This window comes from Pantherophis guttatus, chromosome 6 (genome assembly GCF_059756535.1).
Source record: "Pantherophis guttatus breed Tessera chromosome 6, ASM5975653v1, whole genome shotgun sequence".
NCBI lineage: Eukaryota > Metazoa > Chordata > Lepidosauria > Squamata > Colubridae > Pantherophis > Pantherophis guttatus.
In genome coordinates, this window is record NC_142068.1 from 23,579,753 (window position 1) to 23,599,390 (window position 19,638).

Below are 19,638 nucleotides of genomic sequence, written 5' to 3' on the forward strand. Positions count from 1 at the left end.
TGTGCCATTCAAGTTCTAAGAGGCCCAGTTCAGACAAATGTTGGTCAGGGGTTGCCCCGGCCTTATTCTTCCAGTAGCTCCCCCCCCCCACAAGGAATTCCCCTGAATCTTCAGGTACTGTTACAAACGCAACGTGCTCCACTGTTGCACTCCAACTCGGCAGAAGACCGACCGCTCATTTTAAAAAACCACAAGTTTTAAGTCGCTGTTTTGTTTTTTTGTTCTTTTGCGGTCCGTGCGAACTAAAAAGCAACCAACCGGTCCGCCGGCATCCGGTTTCCCACAGCGCTACCTTCAGAAAAAATCTCTACAAGGGACTAGAGGACGATGAGAGCATTTCCCCCGATAACCCGAGAACGGGCTTCAGGGGTTCAGCCCATTAACCGGGCTTTTTAGCCACGGAGCCCTGCGCTGCTCTCTTTCAGCACCTTCGGGACGCTTTGGCGCCTTTTTTTCTTCTCTCCTTAATTGCTTCTCTGGCTGGTCTCGCTCAGCGCTGCCGCTGCACGTTCTGGGGAGGGCTTTCAGCCTCTTCTCCCTCCGCCCCCCTCCCCAAAGCCGCTCATCCGCCAATCAGCGCCGGCTCTCGGGAGGCTTCTTTCTGTTCAGTGCGCTTCTGCCCTGCGTCCAAGGATGGCCAGCAAGCAGGAGCGCGGGCAGGTGCAGGGCAGGTGAGTCTCTCGTGGGTCGAGCAAGAACGAACGGACGCGGCCAGGGGGCAAGCCTGGAAACGCCGCGAAGGGAAACCGAGTTGTCCGCCCGGAGGGCTTGCCGTTCCCTGCGCTTTCAAAAGCGTCGCCCGCGAGGCGAAGATGTGCAAGGGCGCGCGCCGCTCTCTTTCTTGCTGGCATCCGTTCCCAGCGCCCTGGAGCCGCGGGCAACCCTGCTCCGCTCGGCGCTGCAACAAAGGAAGGGCGCCATTGCATAAGGGCAGGAGGGCGGAGTGGGGGGGGGGAGAGAAGGCAGGTATTGGAGACAAAAAAAAACAAAAACAAAAAATAGGCGGGAAATTTTGGTGGCAGCCGGCCAGTCTCCGCGGCGCAAGAATGACGGTCGCTAATAAAGAAATGCAAGCCGGGGGGAGAGGGAGGCGATGCTTGCAGAAATAATAAAAGACAGCCAGCCGCCCTCCATCTGAGAGAGGGTGCGCGTGCGTGGATGCGTGCGTGTGTGTGTTGACGGGCGGAGCGGAGGAAACGCCTCTTTCCAGCTTGGAGTCCCTTTTCTCGACACGTGGAAAACCTCCCTGCCGTTCCCGACCCCGCTTCTTTGGGGGGTGGGGGGGTGGCATTGGGGCGGAAAAGGCTCGCATTGGGGTTCATTTTGGTTCTGTGCGGGCGAGAGGACGGGTCGTTCGATCGTTCATTTTAATTTGTTTTGCCGCCCATCTCTGGCTGTGTGTGAGGCATTCTGGGCGGTTTCCAATTTATTTACACTATTGTTTTTCCAACGATGAGTGTTGAACGTAAACTCTCCTTCTCTTCTTCGAAGATTCACGACCCCGCCCGCATCCGTGTAATTTTCCTGGACGGCAAAATTGTAATTGTGCCATTGCTTTCTTCCTGGATCTACCCCCCCCCTTTCCTATTTTTCTGCTTTAATCTGCTTACTCGCTCGGTGATTTCCCAGAGATCTTCCCTGCAGATTCGACTCTTGGTTTTGGACAGCAGCCAGATATTCTCTTAATCGACACCTTTCCTTATTACTATTATTGTTTTTTTTCCTGCGTGAGTGAAAGCCTGAGATGCAGTTTCCTGACTGACATAAAGGCAGGATTTTTAACATGGGTTATTTCATCCACTTTTTAAAAAGCTTGGATGACATTTGTAAGGGTTGCTAACAGAGTTTATAGCGAGCATTTAAATAACTTGAATGGTCCAGCTATGTTCATTTAACTTTAACATTGGGATCCTTGTTTCAAGATTAATTTTAATATATTGTAGTAACGTCCTTTAGGAAAATTGTTTGCAAATATCAAATGCCTCACTTAAGATGCACAGATTATAGCAACAGTTTTTTGCTTTTCAACTTCAACAACATCTGAAGTCAAATTGGTCTTCTTGAACATCATTGTCCTGTTTTTATAGTCATTCAAACCAATACTGGAGATCAGAAAGAAACCAGATCAAATCTTAGTGCAACCATTTCCCATTTTCCACTTCAACTTCCATCTTAAAGCACACACATATACACAATAAATAAATCCTGAGAGAGAGAGAAAGAAAATTTAATAAAATTGTAGTCTTAGCAAAATGCATTTATAAAATAGGAAAAGAACCTTCAAGCTAATACTGTATACTAATTCATGAAAAACCTAATGTATTTTGAAAAAAAATTACATGTAGCCGGAAAACCTATATACAAAGCTAGAAATTTACATTATGTAAATTCTCATCTCAGTTATTTTGAAACTATTTGACATTCTGTACTGTTAAGACAAGTATAGCAAAACACAACATATCTTAAAAGATGCCCAAGACTTAAAATGATAATTATGAGGAAGATGAAAGGATGCCTGGTCTGTTTGTGCTACCAATGCTCATTAACAGTCAAGACTGGCTGAATTTCTCCACCTCTATGCTTTCTCTTGCCACATTTCTCTCCCACAGTGAAGTGTATGTAGGTGCTCCAGTCCTACCTATGAAAAGAGCCAAAAATCTCAGTAATACTTAAATGTTGAACTGGCACAAGGGAGTCCCAGATTCAAATCTGTCCTTGCCCACAGAAGCTCACCAAAGGACTTTATGTAGTTACTCAACCCAAACTACCTGATAGAGCTGCTGTTGAGAAAATGAAATTTTGAGGGAAGGGATACTGTGGCACTCCTAAAGGAAGGGCAGGATAGAAATTTTTAAAATTGCAGAAAAATTCTTGTGGAATTAGATTTACTTCATTAAAAATTTGAGAGAAGATTCTTTCAGACACCCCAAGAGGATTAGGCTTCAGTAGATTTTATGCAGTGTAAAGATGATGAATAATAAACTGGACTGAAAAATAATGTCTAGAATGATTGAATGAATTGTGGTTGGGCTCCTTGAACAGGCCATGATTACAAACCACAATGGTAGACTTATCAGATGATGCTACATCAAAATCAAACACCCCCCTTATAGCTTAGGCCTTAGGGCAATACTGTGCTGTATTCTACATTCCATGAACATCATTGTAGTTCTTCAGTCAAAGTTAGGAATATGCTAGTGAAAACAAATATGAACACAGATCTTTGTGATGGCTTCATTTACACTTGTATTTATCCATCTCTCAAGGCCAGTTCATATGTTCACAGATGGACTTTAGGTTTGATCAGTTATCCATAAATATGTGATGGAGCACTGTAAGCCCACTTTCCATTGGCCATAGCCATGTGCACATCCAATACATATGCTCTTTTTTTTTTCCTCAAAGAAAGGAGACAAAAGATGAGATCAATGCACAAGCAATCTTCAACTTACAATCACTACAGGGACCAGAATTCCTGTTGCTAAGCAAGGCAGTTGTTAAATGAATCATACCTGATTTTACAATCTTTTTTGATGGTTGTTACTGGATTACTGGAGTTGTTAAGTGAATCACACGGCCGTTAAGCAAATTTGGCTTCCCCCAGGAAGGTCACCAATGACACTCAGATGACCCTGGAATGCTGCAGCCATTATAAATATATTACAGTTGCCAAGCACACAAATTGAATGGTTACTTAAATGAATGATTGTATGTCAAGAAACACCTGTTATGCATACATATATTAATTGCATCATTCATTGGTATGCCACAGCACAAATCTTGTGCTAGCTCAGGGGAATCTACAATGGATAGTCAAAATCAGTAAGATGGCAGAAGTAGCACTATAGTATCTCTTGCTTCCCCCCCTCCCAAGCTTAATATACAAATTAAGGCCTTTATTTTGCAACTTGCTCAACCCATTTTGTGCACTGTAAGGCATTGTCTGTGCTATTCTAGATATTGGTGTATCTAGACAATGGCATAATTTGATTTGTTGTTGTTAGTTGTGAAGTCATGTCTGACCCATCGCGACCCCATGGACAACGTTCCTCCAGGCCTTCCTGTCCTCTACCATCTGGAGTCCATTTAAGCTCATGCCTACTGCTTAAGTGACTCCATCTAGCCACCGCGCTCTCTGTCATCCTCTTCTTCTTTTGCCCTCAATCTTTCCCAGCATTAGGCTCTTCTTCAATGAGTCCGTCCTTCTCATTAGGTGGCCAAAGTATTTGAGTTTCATCTTCAGGATCTGGCCTTCTAAAGAGCAGTCAGGGTTGATCTCTAGGACTGACCGGTTTGATCACCTTGCAGTCTAAGGGACTCTCCATGAAGGGGTAATTTGATATTAGTACTCAAATACTGATATCCCATGATAGGCCTGCTTTCTAATTTCTTTTGATATAAATACTTAACATAATGAAATCCTTTGCTTTTTCTGCAGAAATTAATTTATATGTATGTTTTTGTTTATTTGCTACAGTTTTAGCAAAAATGTATTTTTTAAAAAAATACAAGTAGTTTCCTTATTCTTTTGGCACATAAATGAATAGTTTTATGCCTTATCCCGTGATCTCATTAGAAGGTCATAATTCACAGCTCTATCCTGTGTGGCTGTACATTTGTGTAGGCTTTAACATGGAATTAAATTTCTGACTAAACTTGAGTAAGCGCATAGTGTAAATTGAGGAGGTACTGGTACAGTATGGAACATTGCATTGGTTGTTTATTTGTTTGTATTCCATCTTTATTATTTTTAAACATAACTCAAGGTAGCAACAATATCCTTCCTCTTTCTATTTTCCTCACGACAATCTTTTGAGGTGAGTTGGGTTAAAAGAGAGTGATTCACCCAAGATCATTCACCTGGCTTTCATGGCTAAGGCATGAAACAGTAAAAATAACAACCCAAATAATTAAATCTAGATATACAATAATCAAAACAGAATAAATAAGATTATAAAAATGCTTTAGAAAATGAAGTTATAAACTGTAGTATATATTGTGCAAAGTTTTAGTATGTTTCTTAAAATTAATTCCATTAATATAATTCAAACAATATCAACACTGAATTTATATAACAGTATTATTGAATATTTTATTCTCTGCAGCTTGTTTAGTTATTATCTCATAGAAACAGTCAGACAGTTAACGGAATGCAAAGGAAAATAAAGTGTATGAGTCTCTTATCTTTCTAGACTTTGAATAATTTGCACTGTCTTACTCACACAACATATGTGTGGATTCTGACCATCTGGTCAACATAGTTGATAGTCAAGTTTTTATAAGCCTACTGTATTTACTTCCTTCTAAAAACATACTGAGACCTAATATGATACCATTATTGAGTTGTTTGCTGAAATAGAAAGTATAAATGCTGCATTTCAAGTATTTTTTTTAATTCTTGGGTCAGATAGTCTAAAGTTTATATCTGTTTTGATATTTTTTTTCCTTGTTAAATGGAAATATACAACTGGCTAGAAGGATATGTAAAGTAGGAACTGAACCGGAAGATGGAATTGCCATTCCAGTGTGGCCTGGATAAAGGTATACGTGGCTAAATGTATATATTTGTTATCTCCTCAAAAGAGGAATGTGTAATAAAAAAGAGGACACACTGGCATTTAGTTTGCATACATATTGGACATTTTTAAAACAATTATATAATTTTATAGCAATATCACATCAGACAAGGTTTTCTATGTTTCTAAGGTAAGTTTATGACTGGATGCCCTGTGTATTTGCTTTGCTTGGGTTGGTTTTTTTTTTTTTTTTAGATGCGAAGTGTTGATGGTCCTTGTGGCACATTCTTAGGATTTTTTAATAGGAAAAGTCTTCAAATGGAACACTTTGCAAAAAGAAGAATCTAACGTAGGATAACTTGACATAATCTCTACTACAGTAATAATCCTGCTATGAATTATTCCAGATGGTATATAAAACTATGTGCTGTGTAACATTTGAGATGTATGCAAATTGAAATTGCACATTCATGTATTAATCAATCAGCTTTAGAGAGAGCTTTCTATTGAATCCTTGGTCTAGTAATTCTAGCACAGAGCTTGGATTGTTGATTAAAGAACCTATAGAAATTTTACTAAACAAATGTCTCATTCATAGGTTTATAAAGCAAATCTGTCTACAATGGTATGGTTTTATATGATAGCCAACAAAGAAATGATTCAAATATATGAATGAATACGCTCATTTTTCTTATTAAGATATTTAATAATACAAAGGATCTCATCTATTTAAATATTAATTGATTTGATTTTTTCAGCGAATCTGATGGTACCTCTGAGGATGACAAAGGTAATTAATTTTTCAAAAATATATAATTCTGTTCATTAGTAAGGGTAAATTAATCAATTAAATATCATTATTTATTTTCCGGGAAGCTGAGGATGAAGAGAAAAGGAAAGAGGGTGTCAGAAAAAGAGACATATCCAAACAAAATAGATTATGGAAAACAAAGAGAATTTAGGGTTTCAGGAAGAAAGAAAATAGTGCCTCTACTGATCTTTGCTTGTTGCTTTGCTCATGCTTAATCCACTGGTATAGAATGCAGCAGATTATTCCTGTACAATAGGCACCTTGCTAGGGTAGCCATTTTGATAATTTCTGGATAATTTTCTCATGATTTAATGAGGCTATGGAGAGGTAGAATTTTGTACCATCTTTCATAAGGCATCGGTGCTGTTGCTATTGAAGTCCAGAATTTGATTAAATTTATTTTAAGAACTCCCTTTGACTGCAGGATCCAACCTGAGTCAGTCATCAGATCAGAGGTTTAGTCTTCTGAGATTTCAGACTCATGCTGGAGCCCATCCTCAGGGAACTTCTCTCTACCAGAATGTGTGCTTTGGGCTATACTATGTGTAGTATTTACGTGGTGCCTGGTTGTGTGTGGCTTTTTATTTGATGATCAGGGTGTTGGTGGCTGGCTTATTAAGTTGTTGGCTTAATAGGCAGCACATAAATACTATGCTTAAAGTAGCCCAAAGCACAGATTCTGGTAGAGAGATGTTCCCTGAGAATGGGCTCCAGCATGAGTCCAAAAGCTTAGAAGACTAAACCTCTTGTCCCAGTGACCAACCCAGATTGGATCCTGCAACATTATCCTGGGATGTGTATATTTGCCTTCATTCCCTTTGACTGGTCTAGACCAGTGATGACTAACTTTTTTGCTGTCGTGTGGCAAAAGCATGGGGAGCGTGGGGTGTGTGTGTCATGTGTGCACGTACCCACACCCATAATTCAATGCTGCCCAGTCCCCCCGTGCATGTGTGTGCAACACCCCTGCACTCTCCCCCCGCTTTTGGCCCAGAGGGCCCGGTAGGCTGTTTTTCGCTCTCCCCAGGCTCCAGAGGCTTTCTAGGAGCCTGGGGATGGCGAAAACAGCCTTTCCCACCCCCTGGAGGCCATCCAGAGGCCAGAAATGGCCCATTTCCCAAGTTCCGGTGGGCCCGGAAGGCCCAAAAATCAGCTGGCCGGTGCGCACATGTGTGCTGGACCTGAGCTAGGGCAACACTTGCGTGCCCACGGATATGGCTCCGCGTGCCACCTGTGGCATGCATTCCATAGGTTCGTCATCACGGGTCTAGACTGATCTGTTATCAGCTAGAAGCAGTAGCTTTCTGTATAGAGTTCTTGGTGCTTTGTGAACTTGGTTGCTTACTTCACACTGATGATGTTACCTAGTTGGGTAACGCAACATCTGCAAGGAATAACCAAGCTCACAGAGCACCAAAACCTCCACAGTTGAACCTTGAATCGCATATATTGTCTTCTATTGGAGTAAGTTTTTTTTTTACTAGACCTATGGATGGCAGATCAAGTTGGAGATATTGTTGGTTACTGTGTCATTCTCCAGATTTGTTAGCATAGTTCGGTTAGAACCTTTACTTATTCTTCTTTTGTTGCTTGCCATATTATTTTAGATAAAAGCCTTTCAAACGCTTTTTTTTCTGAAGCTCTGTTTGGAGGCTTTTTTTTCTGAAGCTTCATTTCTGAGGCTTTTTTTCTGAAGCTTCTTTCAGAGGCTTCTTTCAGCCTCCGAAATCTCCCTTTGCAAGGCTGGCAGAGCTACATTTGTAGTATAAGACACACCCAGATTTTCACCCTCTTTTTCTGGGGAAAAGGTGCGTCTTATACTCCGAAAAATACGGTTTCTTGTACTATTCCTCCTTTCTCAATTATGATTGTTATCTTATGTAAAATTTACCATTCTGTTTCAATTTCTCTTGATTCAGATGACTCTATTACTTTTTTTTTTTTAAATCCAATATGACAATCAAATTCTGTGGGTCTTGTTTTTGCATTTGTAACACTTACAGTCTGTTTGCCATATAATTTTCCCTGAGGTTCTCATTCTTTCCCATAATGCTTTGTGAAATTATTTCAAATTATCTCTGCCACCTTGTGATGTTGTTGATTAAGGTGAAGTTCTGGTCAGTTCTGCATTAAAGGCTGATGAACAAATGTACAAATGAAGTATAAAAATGACCAGTAGATTTTTCCTTTTTTGTGAATGGGATCACAAATTATAATCTAGAAATAACTTTTTAAAAATTGGTTTATATAGTAGCCAATAGATAGTAGCAAATGGGCTTTAGTGTATTTTACTACATTTTGGCAGTGGTATTCTTTGTTCTTTAAACTTGCTAATGCAATTTTAGGCATATGCAACAGTTCCTATATGCTCCCACTTCAAAATTATGGAAAAATCTTAGCTCCATCTGCATTTTTTCATAGCTGGGAAGAATCCATAGACAAACAGAACAAAACAAAAAACAAAGGGAATTTGTGACCCCTTGTGCCCTTTTTTTAAAAGAGACAATGGATATTTAATTTTGCATTATTTCCCCCCTAATTAGATAGTTACACCTGTAACAAAAAAAGATGAAGATTTTGCACAAGAAAATAAATTGAGAAAATAGCATAGGAAAATAAATTATAATCTTCCTGATAATAACGGCTGTTGAAAATGCCTTCCAGATGATAAATGATTTAGTTTTAGTATGTTATGTCTTTGTTTCTAGTTTTCAGTTATTGTTACTTTTTGAAATTGATTATGTCCTCATAGGAGGACATAAAACCTCATTTGGATTTCATCCAAACAAATTGGAGTGAAGAGTGAGGGGGGAAAAAGGAGTGATTAATTTTGAACAGAATCCCATATAAATTTTTTTCCATAGCATAATTACATCATAGGGCAAAAATCTTAACTAAAAGTGACACAAATTTGTTAACATTTTTAAAGTAATAGAACCTATGTGCAACATTGATGCATAGATATTTTTGTATCATGTAATTGTAGTTCTTGAAATCTTCCTTTCCCCACGTGGTGTAATCCTAATCAAAAGTTGATCTTTAGGTGTAGTTTTCTTTAACAATATCTATATTTAGCCTATGATGCAGTTTACCTTAAAACTAATGAGTAAGTAAAATATAGGTCGCAGTGTCGAAATTATAGTGGATCACTAAGGAGTCTTTAAAATGATCTCATAAGAGTTTGTACAACTAGGAAAACCCATCAGTTTTCCTATATACAGTACCAATTTCTTCTAAATTCAGAACTAGATTGAGCAAATGTTAAATATTCAGTGGTATCAGTTTAATCTACAGAATTGTTTAACTGTTACTAAGACAAATACATTTTCATTTTATGAAGGTAACGACAGTTCCAGCAGTGACTCAGAGAGCTCTGAAAGCGAAACTGGTCAGTAATTATGCAGCTACATTTCATGTATATAAATAATTATTTGGTAATTTTATTGGGGGAGGGGAATCTTAAAGGGGAAATTCTCCTTTCAAACGATTCCTAAGGAACTGAATATGTTAAATGAACATAGAATTCTTCCTCCTGCCCATTTGGGAGGACAGCTGAAAAACAGAGGAAGGCAAGGAGAAGGAAATGCATAGAATTTGTCCTATTTTCGTATTTTAAATGTTATTGAACTGTAGCCAGAAGCTACAGGTAGTCCTCGACTTATGACCATTATTGAGCCCAAAATTTCCATTGCTAAGCAAGATACCTTTTAAGTGAGTTTTGCCCCATTTATGACCTTGCTTGCCATGGTTGTTGACTGAATCACTGCAGTAACATGGCTGTTTACTGATCTGAATTCCCCCATTGACTTTGCTTGTCAGGAGGTCACAAAAGGGGATGACATGACCCAGGACCCTGCAGTCATCGTAAACACATGTCAACTGCCAAGTGTCTAAATTTTGATCACATGACCGTGGGGATGCTGAAATGGTTGCAGTGTGAAAAATGGTCATAAGTCTTTTTTTTCAATGCCGTTATAACTTTGAATGATCACTAAATGAATGGCTGTCAGTCAAGGGCTACCTGTATGTAAGTCAGTGTTTGGCTTTACTATGTTTATTACTATGTTACTACTATTTTTATTACTATTATTTACTATTTTTATTACTTTCCTGCTTTCTTTGGTGTATGTTGTTGCCATGGCGAGTGATATTTTATCTCAGCAAACAGTTTTCTGTCTCAAACATAATATATGTTCACATGAGACTCCATGTCAGGGTGCCATAAGAACAGGTCCTTTGGGATTGGCAGGAAAAGTGGCAAAACAGGATAGTCAGGAAAAGAATTGAAGGAAATGGAGGCTGTCACTGAGTGACAAATATAGCCTTATGCACATGTTTTAATATTTATGCCTATTTATATTTTAAACAAACAAGCTAACCAGTTAACAAATCTTTCTGTCTCACTATGTCAACCTTTTTATTTACAGAGACAAATGGGACAAATGAAAATGAACCACGTGGGTATCCTTTATTTATTATTAATTGTAGTTTCTGTATGGGAAAGCTCTAACAGAATTGCTCTGCAAGATGGCAAGAAGATACTTAGAAATGAAAGCAAATTATTTGACTGTTTATGTTAAGAAGGGCATAAGATAATTTGAAAACAGTTAACAAATACCAAGGAATGGCACTTGCTCATTATAGTTAAAGCTTCAAAAAGTATCCTTTTACTACCGCAAATAATGTTATTTTTCCTCAGATTAAGAATTGAGGAAATTATGCGTAAATTGATTCAAGAGTAATAAATATAATAGTTAGGTGGAGCTCTCATACTCAGATTGCCAGAGAGTGAGGAAGATATGTCTCATTCAGGTAATCCTCAACTTATTGTAATACAGCCTATCCATTACAGTCATAAGTCGTGATCGTCATAAAGTGAGTCATCACGAGATCGACACGATTTTACAACCTCTTTTTGCGGCAGTTGTTAAGTGAATACATTAGTCGTAAAACAACCACAGTGATTGTTAAGTGAACCAATTGTTCACTATGGGCGTTTTTGCCGAAAACTGGAAGTAAATGTCATTTATCGGCAAAAATGTTGTAAAATGTGGTCAAATGGCCGAAAATGTGGACTGGTTGCCTAGTGCCAGAAATGCAATAATGTGACCACAGCAGAAGAAGCGGCTGCCAGAACTTCAGAACCAGATTAGTACCCCTGCTGAGGTCCATTGTAACTTTGAATGGTTGCTAAGCAACCAGTTGTAACTTGAGGATTACCTGTATGTCAAGTCTGTTGTGCCTCTACTCAGAATGGCATCAGGTGAGGGAAAGCTGAGGGAACTACTTTTGGAAGTAGCACTCTGAATTTCAAAAGACTTGGTTCTAATCAGGTGGGCTCTTGTTCTTTAATCATACAAACAAAAGCAATTATCTATTGTAAATGTGTAATATAAATTTTAGGATCAAATATGTTTTGTGTGTGGTATTCTTGAGAACTAAAAAAAAAATAATCCAGACTAAATATGTGAAAAAATTACAGGAAATGACTTAACATGCAAAAGTTTAGGCACTTGTGATTTGTGTATCTTTAAGTGGTAGATGATCTCTGGAGGGCCCGGGACAGGGGTTGCTCCTCTATCCTGATCCTATTAGACCTCTCAGCAGCTTTTGATACCATCGACCATGGTATCATGCTGCACCGGTTGGAAGAGTTAGGGGTAGGGGGCAGCGTGTTGCGGTGGTTCTCCTCCTTTCTCTCTGATCGGTCGCAGTCTTTGTTGACAGGGGGGCAGAGGTCGACCCCGAGGCCCCTTGTATGTGGGGTGCCACAGGGGTCGGTTCTCTCACCCCTTCTGTTCAACATTTATGTGAAGCCGCTGGGTGAGATCATCCGTGGTTTTGGGGTGAAGTATCATCAGTATGCTGATGATACTCAGCTATACATCTCCACCCCAGACCACCCCAATGATGCCCTTAAAGTGATGTCCCAGTGCCTGGAGGCTGTACGGATCTGGATGGGGAGGAACAGACTCAGGCTCAACCCATCCAAGACCGAGTGGCTGTGGTTTCCGACGTCCCGATATAGTCAATTGGTGCCATCACTGACTATTGGGGATGAGTCATTGCCCCCCACGGAGAGGGCTCGCAACTTAGGCGTCCTCTTGGACTCAAGGCTGTCTTTAGAAGAACACTTGACGGCTGTGGCCGGGAGGTCTTTTTATCAGGTTCGCCTGATTCGCCAGTTGCGTCCCTTTCTGGATCGGGACGCGTTAAATACGGTCACTCATGCCCTCGTCACTTCACGCCTGGACTACTGTAATGCTCTCTACATGGGGCTCCCCTTGAGGAGCACCCGGAGGCTCCAGCTGGTCCAGAATGCGGCTGCACGGGTAGTTATGGGAGCAGCATGGCGCTCCAATGTGGCTCCCTCCTGCGCGAGCTGCACTGGCTCCCTGTGGTCTTCCGGGTGCGCTTCAAGGTCTTAGTTACCACCTTTAGAGCGCTCCATGGCTTAGGACCGGGGTACTTACGAGACCGCCTTCTGCCACCAATAGCCTCTCACCGCCCAGTACGCTCCCATAGAGAGGGGCTTCTCAGGGTGCCGTCAGCCAAACAATGTCGACTGGCGGCCCCCAGGGGGAGAGCCTTTTCTGTGAGGGCACCCACCATCTGGAATGAGCTCCCCCCAGAGATACAGAAGATTCTGGATCTGCGCACTTTCCGCCGTGCCCTCAAAACATTCCTGTTTCAGCAGGCCGGCCTGGCCTAACTTTCCCTTTATTTTGCTTTTTGATTTTATTTTAAACTGGGATGCCTTGAATTATCTAGGACCAGAGTGTTTAGTATATTTTAATTGGTTTTTTATTAACGTTTATATTAAATGTATTTTTATCGTTCGCTGTTCACCGCCCTGAGTCCCTTAGGAATAGGGTGGTATATAAATTTAATAAATAAATAAATAAATAAGTGAACAGAAGCTGACCCAATATCTGTTAAAGAGGAGATATTTTGGCAAATTTGAATGCATGCTTGCTTGCATAGTATGTGTGATTGTTTATTTATGGATTCAGTTTTTATTTAAAGTGGCTATAGCAAATGCAAATATATATATATATTTGGATTGAGGGGTATGTATATATATATATATATATATATATATATATATATATATATATATATATATATTCCTCAATCCAGTACTTTGTAACATCTCCTTTGACAGAAAGAATAATTTTCAAATGTTTTCCTATTCTTCCCTTTCCTCTTATTTTGATTTTTTTCAAGAAACAATTCCTTGCAACAGGCTTGCTACCATTCTGCTAGTATTTGCATGCTTCAAAATCACCCCATCCATTTCCCCATCTGTAATAAAGACTTGACCAAGGTTTCCAAATGAATCATATTACTTTTTTTAACCACTTATGTACAACTTGCAATTGCAATAAATATAGCAAAGATATTAAATATAATAAAGGGGACATCACACATCCTTGTCTGGTTAGTTTTAAACCATTTGTAAAACATTCCATTTATTCTTATGTATGCTTTACTTCCATATGTAGCATTTCCTATAAATGGTGGACATTGTCATTTTTTGCACATTTGGAGCAACCAAAGCCTAATTTTACTCCAAATACGTTCAAATTTTCCTTCAAACTAGGATATCTAATATAGAGCCTACATTGAAAGTCACTATGCTGTTGGTTGCATTCCACCAATTATGAGGTGTATATGCAGTGTTCTGACATACACTGGTAGCCCTCGACTTACAATCATTCACTTAGTGACCATTCAAAGTTACAATGACAATGGAAAGTTACTTATGACCAATTTGAGCTGCGGTGGCGCAGTGGTTACAGTGCAGTATTGCAGGCTACTTCTGCTGACTGCCGGCTGCCAGCAGTTTGGTAGATCGAATCTCACCAGGCTCAAGGTTGACTCAGACTTCCATCCTTCCGGGGTCGGTAAAATGAGGACCCAGATTGTTGGGGGCAATATGGTGACTCTGTAAACCGCTTAGAGAGGGCTGTAAAAGCACTATGAAGCGATATATAAGTCTAAGTGCTATTGCTATTTCACACTTGTAACTGTTTCAGCATCCCCATGGTCATGTGATCAAAATTCAAACACTTGGCAACTGGCATGTATTTATGACAGTTGCAGTGACCCAGAGTGACACGATTTGTAACCTTCCAAGCTGGCTTCTAACAAGCCAAGTCAATGGGGAAAGCCAGATTTGCTTTAACAACTGCATGATTCAATTAATAATTGTAGTGATTCGCTTAACAACTATGGCAAAAAGGGATATAAAGGGGCACAACTCACTTAACATCTGTCTTGCTTAGCAATAGAAATTTTGGGCTTAATTGTGGTCATAAGTCGAGGATTGCATGCGTTGCTCACTTTATTTACCTTGTTTATGTAAACATTATTTTCTATTTTTCTCCACTATTGACCAATGTTCAATAGACTCCTTAGGTCTTTGCTGTTCCATTGTTTCACATTTTTCCATTTCTCTTTAATTTGCATTCCCTTCAGTAGTACTTTACAATTTATTTATTTATTTTTAATTTGATTTATATGCCGCCCTTCTCCGGAGACTCAGGGTGGCTTACAATGCGTTAAGCAACAGCCTTCATACTTTTGTATATTTATAGAAAGTCAGCTTATTGCCCCCACAAACTGGGTTCTCAATTTACCCACCTTAGAAAGGATGGAAGGCTGAGTCGACCTTGAGCCTGGTGAGAATTGAACTCGCAGTAATTGCAGGCAGCTGGATGTTAAATGCAGCCTTAGGAGGCATTAGCCTCCTATGCCACTCAGGCTCCTATTCTTATGAACATGTTATTTAAAACCCTAATTGATTATTTTTTTCTGGTATTTTCATGGTGAAAATCTGGTAATAATGAAACGATATTCAGTGTATGATCTGAATCATTTTGGGAAAGATTTTTGGGGATTTTAGCCTTTCTCTAATAACAGAAGTCATATGTGGATTAGAATTCTAAATTGTTATCAGCTGTAATATGGGGAATGGAATGGCAAAAACTATAATTGGTAATAAGAGTATGGTTGTCATTATAATCTCTCATTTTTATAACAACCTGGAAAATTGATTGTATAGGAACATAAAATCTCTGTTGGGTCAGGTCAAAGATTCTCATAGTTCAATATCCTGTTTCTATTAACGGTCTTATGCCTCTGGGAAACTTACAAGTAAGTTACTAAATAGTAACTTTGCTGATGAGTAAGGAACATTTAACAAGCTGTCATTACTAATAGCTGTTTATAAGTTTATAAAAGTTTATAAGTTTTATTTGTCAAGCATATATAAGATAACAGGTAAAGTATTGTTCTGCCCCAGCTCCGGATTCCCAAGGATATTGACACACACCAACGGTCCTTATCAAATTTATTAAGTAGCAAGAATCAACCAAAGTCTGGCAAAGGTTGGCAACCAGCCCAGAAAACAAGATACGATAAGACTTTTCCAAAAATGCTCTGATGATAATTACAAGTTGTTTCCAGCAAGAAACTTACTAACGGCGTGTGACTTAAATAGGCTAAGGGAGTGGCCAATTATCCTCAAGCCTTACTCTCGAGGAGACCTCCTCCTCCTGAGTAGCCACTCCTGCCTTTTGGCAGCCCTGCGTGCTCGAGCATTGAGAAGAGGCTCCTCCACTTCGCTCTCTCCACTTGAAGGAGTCTCTGGAGGTTCTGAAGGCCCTGGCTGAGTCTCTGCCTCTGGCACCACATCCTCTTCAGCCTCCTCGCTGTCCAACGTGAGCGCTGGCTGCGCAGGCTGCTGGCACGACACCACACCAGCCTCCTCGTCGGGATCAGCCACGATCTGCGCAGGCCGCTGGCCGGCCACAACAAGTATAAACATAATTTGAATACATGAAAAGATTAAGTAAAAAGGAATATTAGGACAGGGATAGTAGGCACACTGTTGCACTTAGGCACGCCCCTTACAGACCTCTTAGGAATGGGGTGAGTCAACAGTAGACAGTTTAAGGTTAAAGTTTTGGGGGTTTGGGGAAGAAACTACAGAGTCAGGTAGTGCATTCCAGGCATTGACCACTCTGTTACTGAAGTCATATTTTCTGCAATCGAGTTTGGAACGGTTTACCTTGAGTTTGTATCTATTATTTGCTCATGTATTGTTGTGGTTGAAGCTGAAGTTGTCATTGACAGGAAGGACATTGTGGCAGATAATTTTATGTACTATGCTTAGGTTAGACTGAAGTTGGCGTAGTTCTAAGTTGTCTAACCCCAAAATTTGGAGTCTGGTGGCATAAGGTATTTTATTGCGGTTAAGGAATGGAGGACTCTTCTCCTAAAATTTCTGTGTGGAAATCTATCATCATGTTCGTTTCTCTTTGTAGCGGGTTTAATGTGATAACTTTCATATGATAGCATAGTAAATTGTGGTTCCTGCTTGATTATACTTTGTGATAAGAAATAAATTCTGTTACCCTAAAATAATATGAAAATGTTGAGATTGTAGAATATTATTGTATCCAGCATTTTGGCAAATAAAGCACAGGCAGTTAATTAAAGTAAAATGCACGGGGCCTGGGGGAAAATATAAAAGGTAAAAGCATTTATTAAAAAGAATCTGATATGATTCCTCAAATGACAGGAATCATTCACATGTTATGTTTTGATAATGATTTTAAAAAATCCTATCTGATTCAGTGTATGTTTCACTTTATTATTATTTTTTTACAGTTGAAGAACCAGAAGAGAAAGAGTTACAGCTGTACTGCAGTAAATCAGGTACAGTCATTGTATATTTCACAATGTGGCCCAGAATTCTGGAAAATGAAGCACAGGCAATGAATAAAAGTTAATTAATTCATTAATTCATTCATTAGTTAAGTGCTTTCTCCTTCTAAAAGGAGAAAGCACTTATATGAACCTGATATGACCTCAAAGGATAGGAGTCATTCAAATGTTATGTTTTGATAACAATTTTAAAAATCGTACCTGATTTATGATTATTTTTTTTGTTTGTTTTACAGTTGAACAAGAAGGAGAAGAGTTGCAGAATGGTGGTGAATCCGGTATACACCCTTAGAAGATTGTATATTTTGAAATGTTAAAAGAGTTTTAATTTTTTAAAATAATCTAATTTTGTTTTATTGTTTCGTTTTAGAAGTTAATATCCAGCAATGCTGTAAACACTGCATAATCCAAAAAGTAGGTTTGGAAATTTCAAATTGCCTTAAATCTTAATTCATAAATATGCATTAATGCATAAATTATTGATATTTCAATAATTTATTTTTCTTTTTTTAAAATATAAAGAAGCAACACGAACAAGTCACTCCCAGAAGATTTCTGAAAGGACAGTTTTGGTAGCTATTATCTATTATTATTATTATAGCTGAAAATATTTCTGGAATTGTTTTCTTTTTTATGCTTTTTTATGCTTATTATGTAGGTGCAAATTTATATATGCATGCTATCAATTAGTAGAGGATGTAGGACAATCTGTTGGTGATTCTATATATTTACTTCATTCCACAAGTATTTTTATAGGATAGAAAAAATAAAGGAAAGTTATAGGTTGTTAATTATAAAGTCAAGAACATGCAAAAATTGCTATATATACCTTGTTCTTTTAGAATACTGCTTTAGGTATTCTAGGATATATATATATATATATATATATATATATATATATATATATATATATATATATATATAGGCAAATTGTGTATTCTGAAATTATGAAAAGAAAGTCTACTTCATAGAAAATGGAAATTATGAACTTACTGGAATACTTCTTACCTTACTGTTATTTATTAAAAGTACATTAAAATACATTCATTATCATTATGTGAAATATAAGAAACATAGTCTAAGAGGCTAGTATGATTATGTACACTAATTATACTAATTATACTATGCACACTAAATTATATATATATGATATTAATACTTCAAATTACAGTATATTAATAGGTAACAATCTGTTTGCTAAGGGTTTTTGCACTGAAAAATAACATTTGTGACTTTCATCTTTTTTGTATTGTTAAGAAATGGTTTGCATGACAATTTTAAAACACTTTTAATTAGCATATTATTTTAGATGCAAAAGGTAACAATAGATTATCTTAATGCTCATAGGCGGAAGAGTTATGATAGCACCAATATTCTGTTTTATGTGTTTTAAAATATTTATATGGAAAGATAAAAAACAACAAATATCATTTGATGATATTACAGATTCAGAGTAACCTTTTGTATGTCATTTGTTTAGCTTGAAGCTGGATGGTGAAGGAACTTTTGAATGTACAGCGACGGGGTTAATTTTTGAAGTAACCAGATCTGTTACCATTGAATATTCAGTTTTGTCTTGGACCAAATATGCTGCTTATGTTAAAGAACCTTGGATTGTTGTGGGTCCTATATTTGATATCAAATGTTCCTCTTCTGCTCTTACTTCGATTCAGTTTCCACACACTCTCTGTCTGAATGGTAAGATTCATTGTAAACATTATCTCCTATATTTATGTATTGTGGCACATTCTTTAGAAAGTTCTAACATTTTGGAATTTGTGTGCAGATCATTTGTCTGAGAAGGCCTTCAAAGTATTCCATTTCAAAAAGAATGGTCCAGAATTTGAAGGCTCCATTGATCATTCAACCACACATGTCAAGTGGCACGTGAGCTCACTATCTCCAGTTGGACCAGTAATTGAGAGATATGATCCAGTATATTATCATGGGGTAGTCATTTTATATAAAGTTATCAACAATCATCCTTCCTTGAAATTCCGTGTGTATATAGCTACAAATAACAATTCATTTATAAAGGTAAGATCAAGTTTTTTTTTATTTTTTGGGAAAGTAAACTCTTCATCTTTTTAAAGGCAGAAGCGGTGACTGTACAATTGTTTCTAATGGATACTTAATAAAAAGTTCTAAGAAAGTGATTAGGTTCGGCTCCCTTGCCATTGCAATTAAAAGTCAGTGGGTTTAAATTCACCCAACCTGGATCAGCTGGGTGAGATTGAAATGCTATTTTGAATGTCAGTTTCTGCTTTACTGCTTCTCGTTATTTTATTTTATCATATTGAATAATGTACATATATTTTATTTTAACTTATTTTATTTTATTTTTATTTTTTAATTTATTTAGATTTTGTTTGTGACCTAAAATAAAATAAAACAGTGAGAAATCTTGCCAAACAAAGGCTAGGCAGATAGCTAAATTAAATGCTATGTTTATATACCAGTTCTGTATTCTGCACATTTCTAGGGTTCCTATGCTCAAAACTAGGAAAGTACAATTTCTTTCTAACAAAACAAATGGGAGCCAGAACACCAATGGGGATGTAATATAATGAATGAATT

The 19,638-nt window shown here is 38.2% G+C and overlaps 1 protein-coding gene across 4 annotated transcripts in view; it reads left to right on the plus strand.

The window, feature by feature from the left end:
• The first annotated feature begins 284 nt into the window (after nucleotides 1-284).
• Nucleotides 285-19,638, plus strand: part of LOC117678237 (NACHT, LRR and PYD domains-containing protein 1b allele 2-like) — a 34,045-nt gene continuing 14,691 nt past the window's right edge. Inside the window, exons 1-10 of one of the 4 annotated variants that reach the window (XM_060683045.2) lie at nucleotides 285-671; nucleotides 6,275-6,306; nucleotides 9,668-9,715; nucleotides 10,755-10,784; nucleotides 17,005-17,052; nucleotides 17,298-17,339; nucleotides 17,435-17,475; nucleotides 17,584-17,633; nucleotides 18,542-18,759; nucleotides 18,848-19,098. In XM_060683045.2, the coding sequence (XP_060539028.1) occupies nucleotides 634-671; nucleotides 6,275-6,306; nucleotides 9,668-9,715; nucleotides 10,755-10,784; nucleotides 17,005-17,052; nucleotides 17,298-17,339; nucleotides 17,435-17,475; nucleotides 17,584-17,633; nucleotides 18,542-18,759; nucleotides 18,848-19,098 (798 nt within the window). In that variant the 5' untranslated portion in view covers nucleotides 285-633. Of the gene's footprint in view, nucleotides 672-6,274; nucleotides 6,307-9,667; nucleotides 9,716-10,754; nucleotides 10,785-17,004; nucleotides 17,053-17,297; nucleotides 17,340-17,431; nucleotides 17,476-17,583; nucleotides 17,634-18,541; nucleotides 18,760-18,847; nucleotides 19,099-19,638 lie in introns of all 4 variants that reach the window. The other 3 variants (XM_034439109.3, XM_034439110.3, XM_087872542.1) reach the window with 3 other exon arrangements.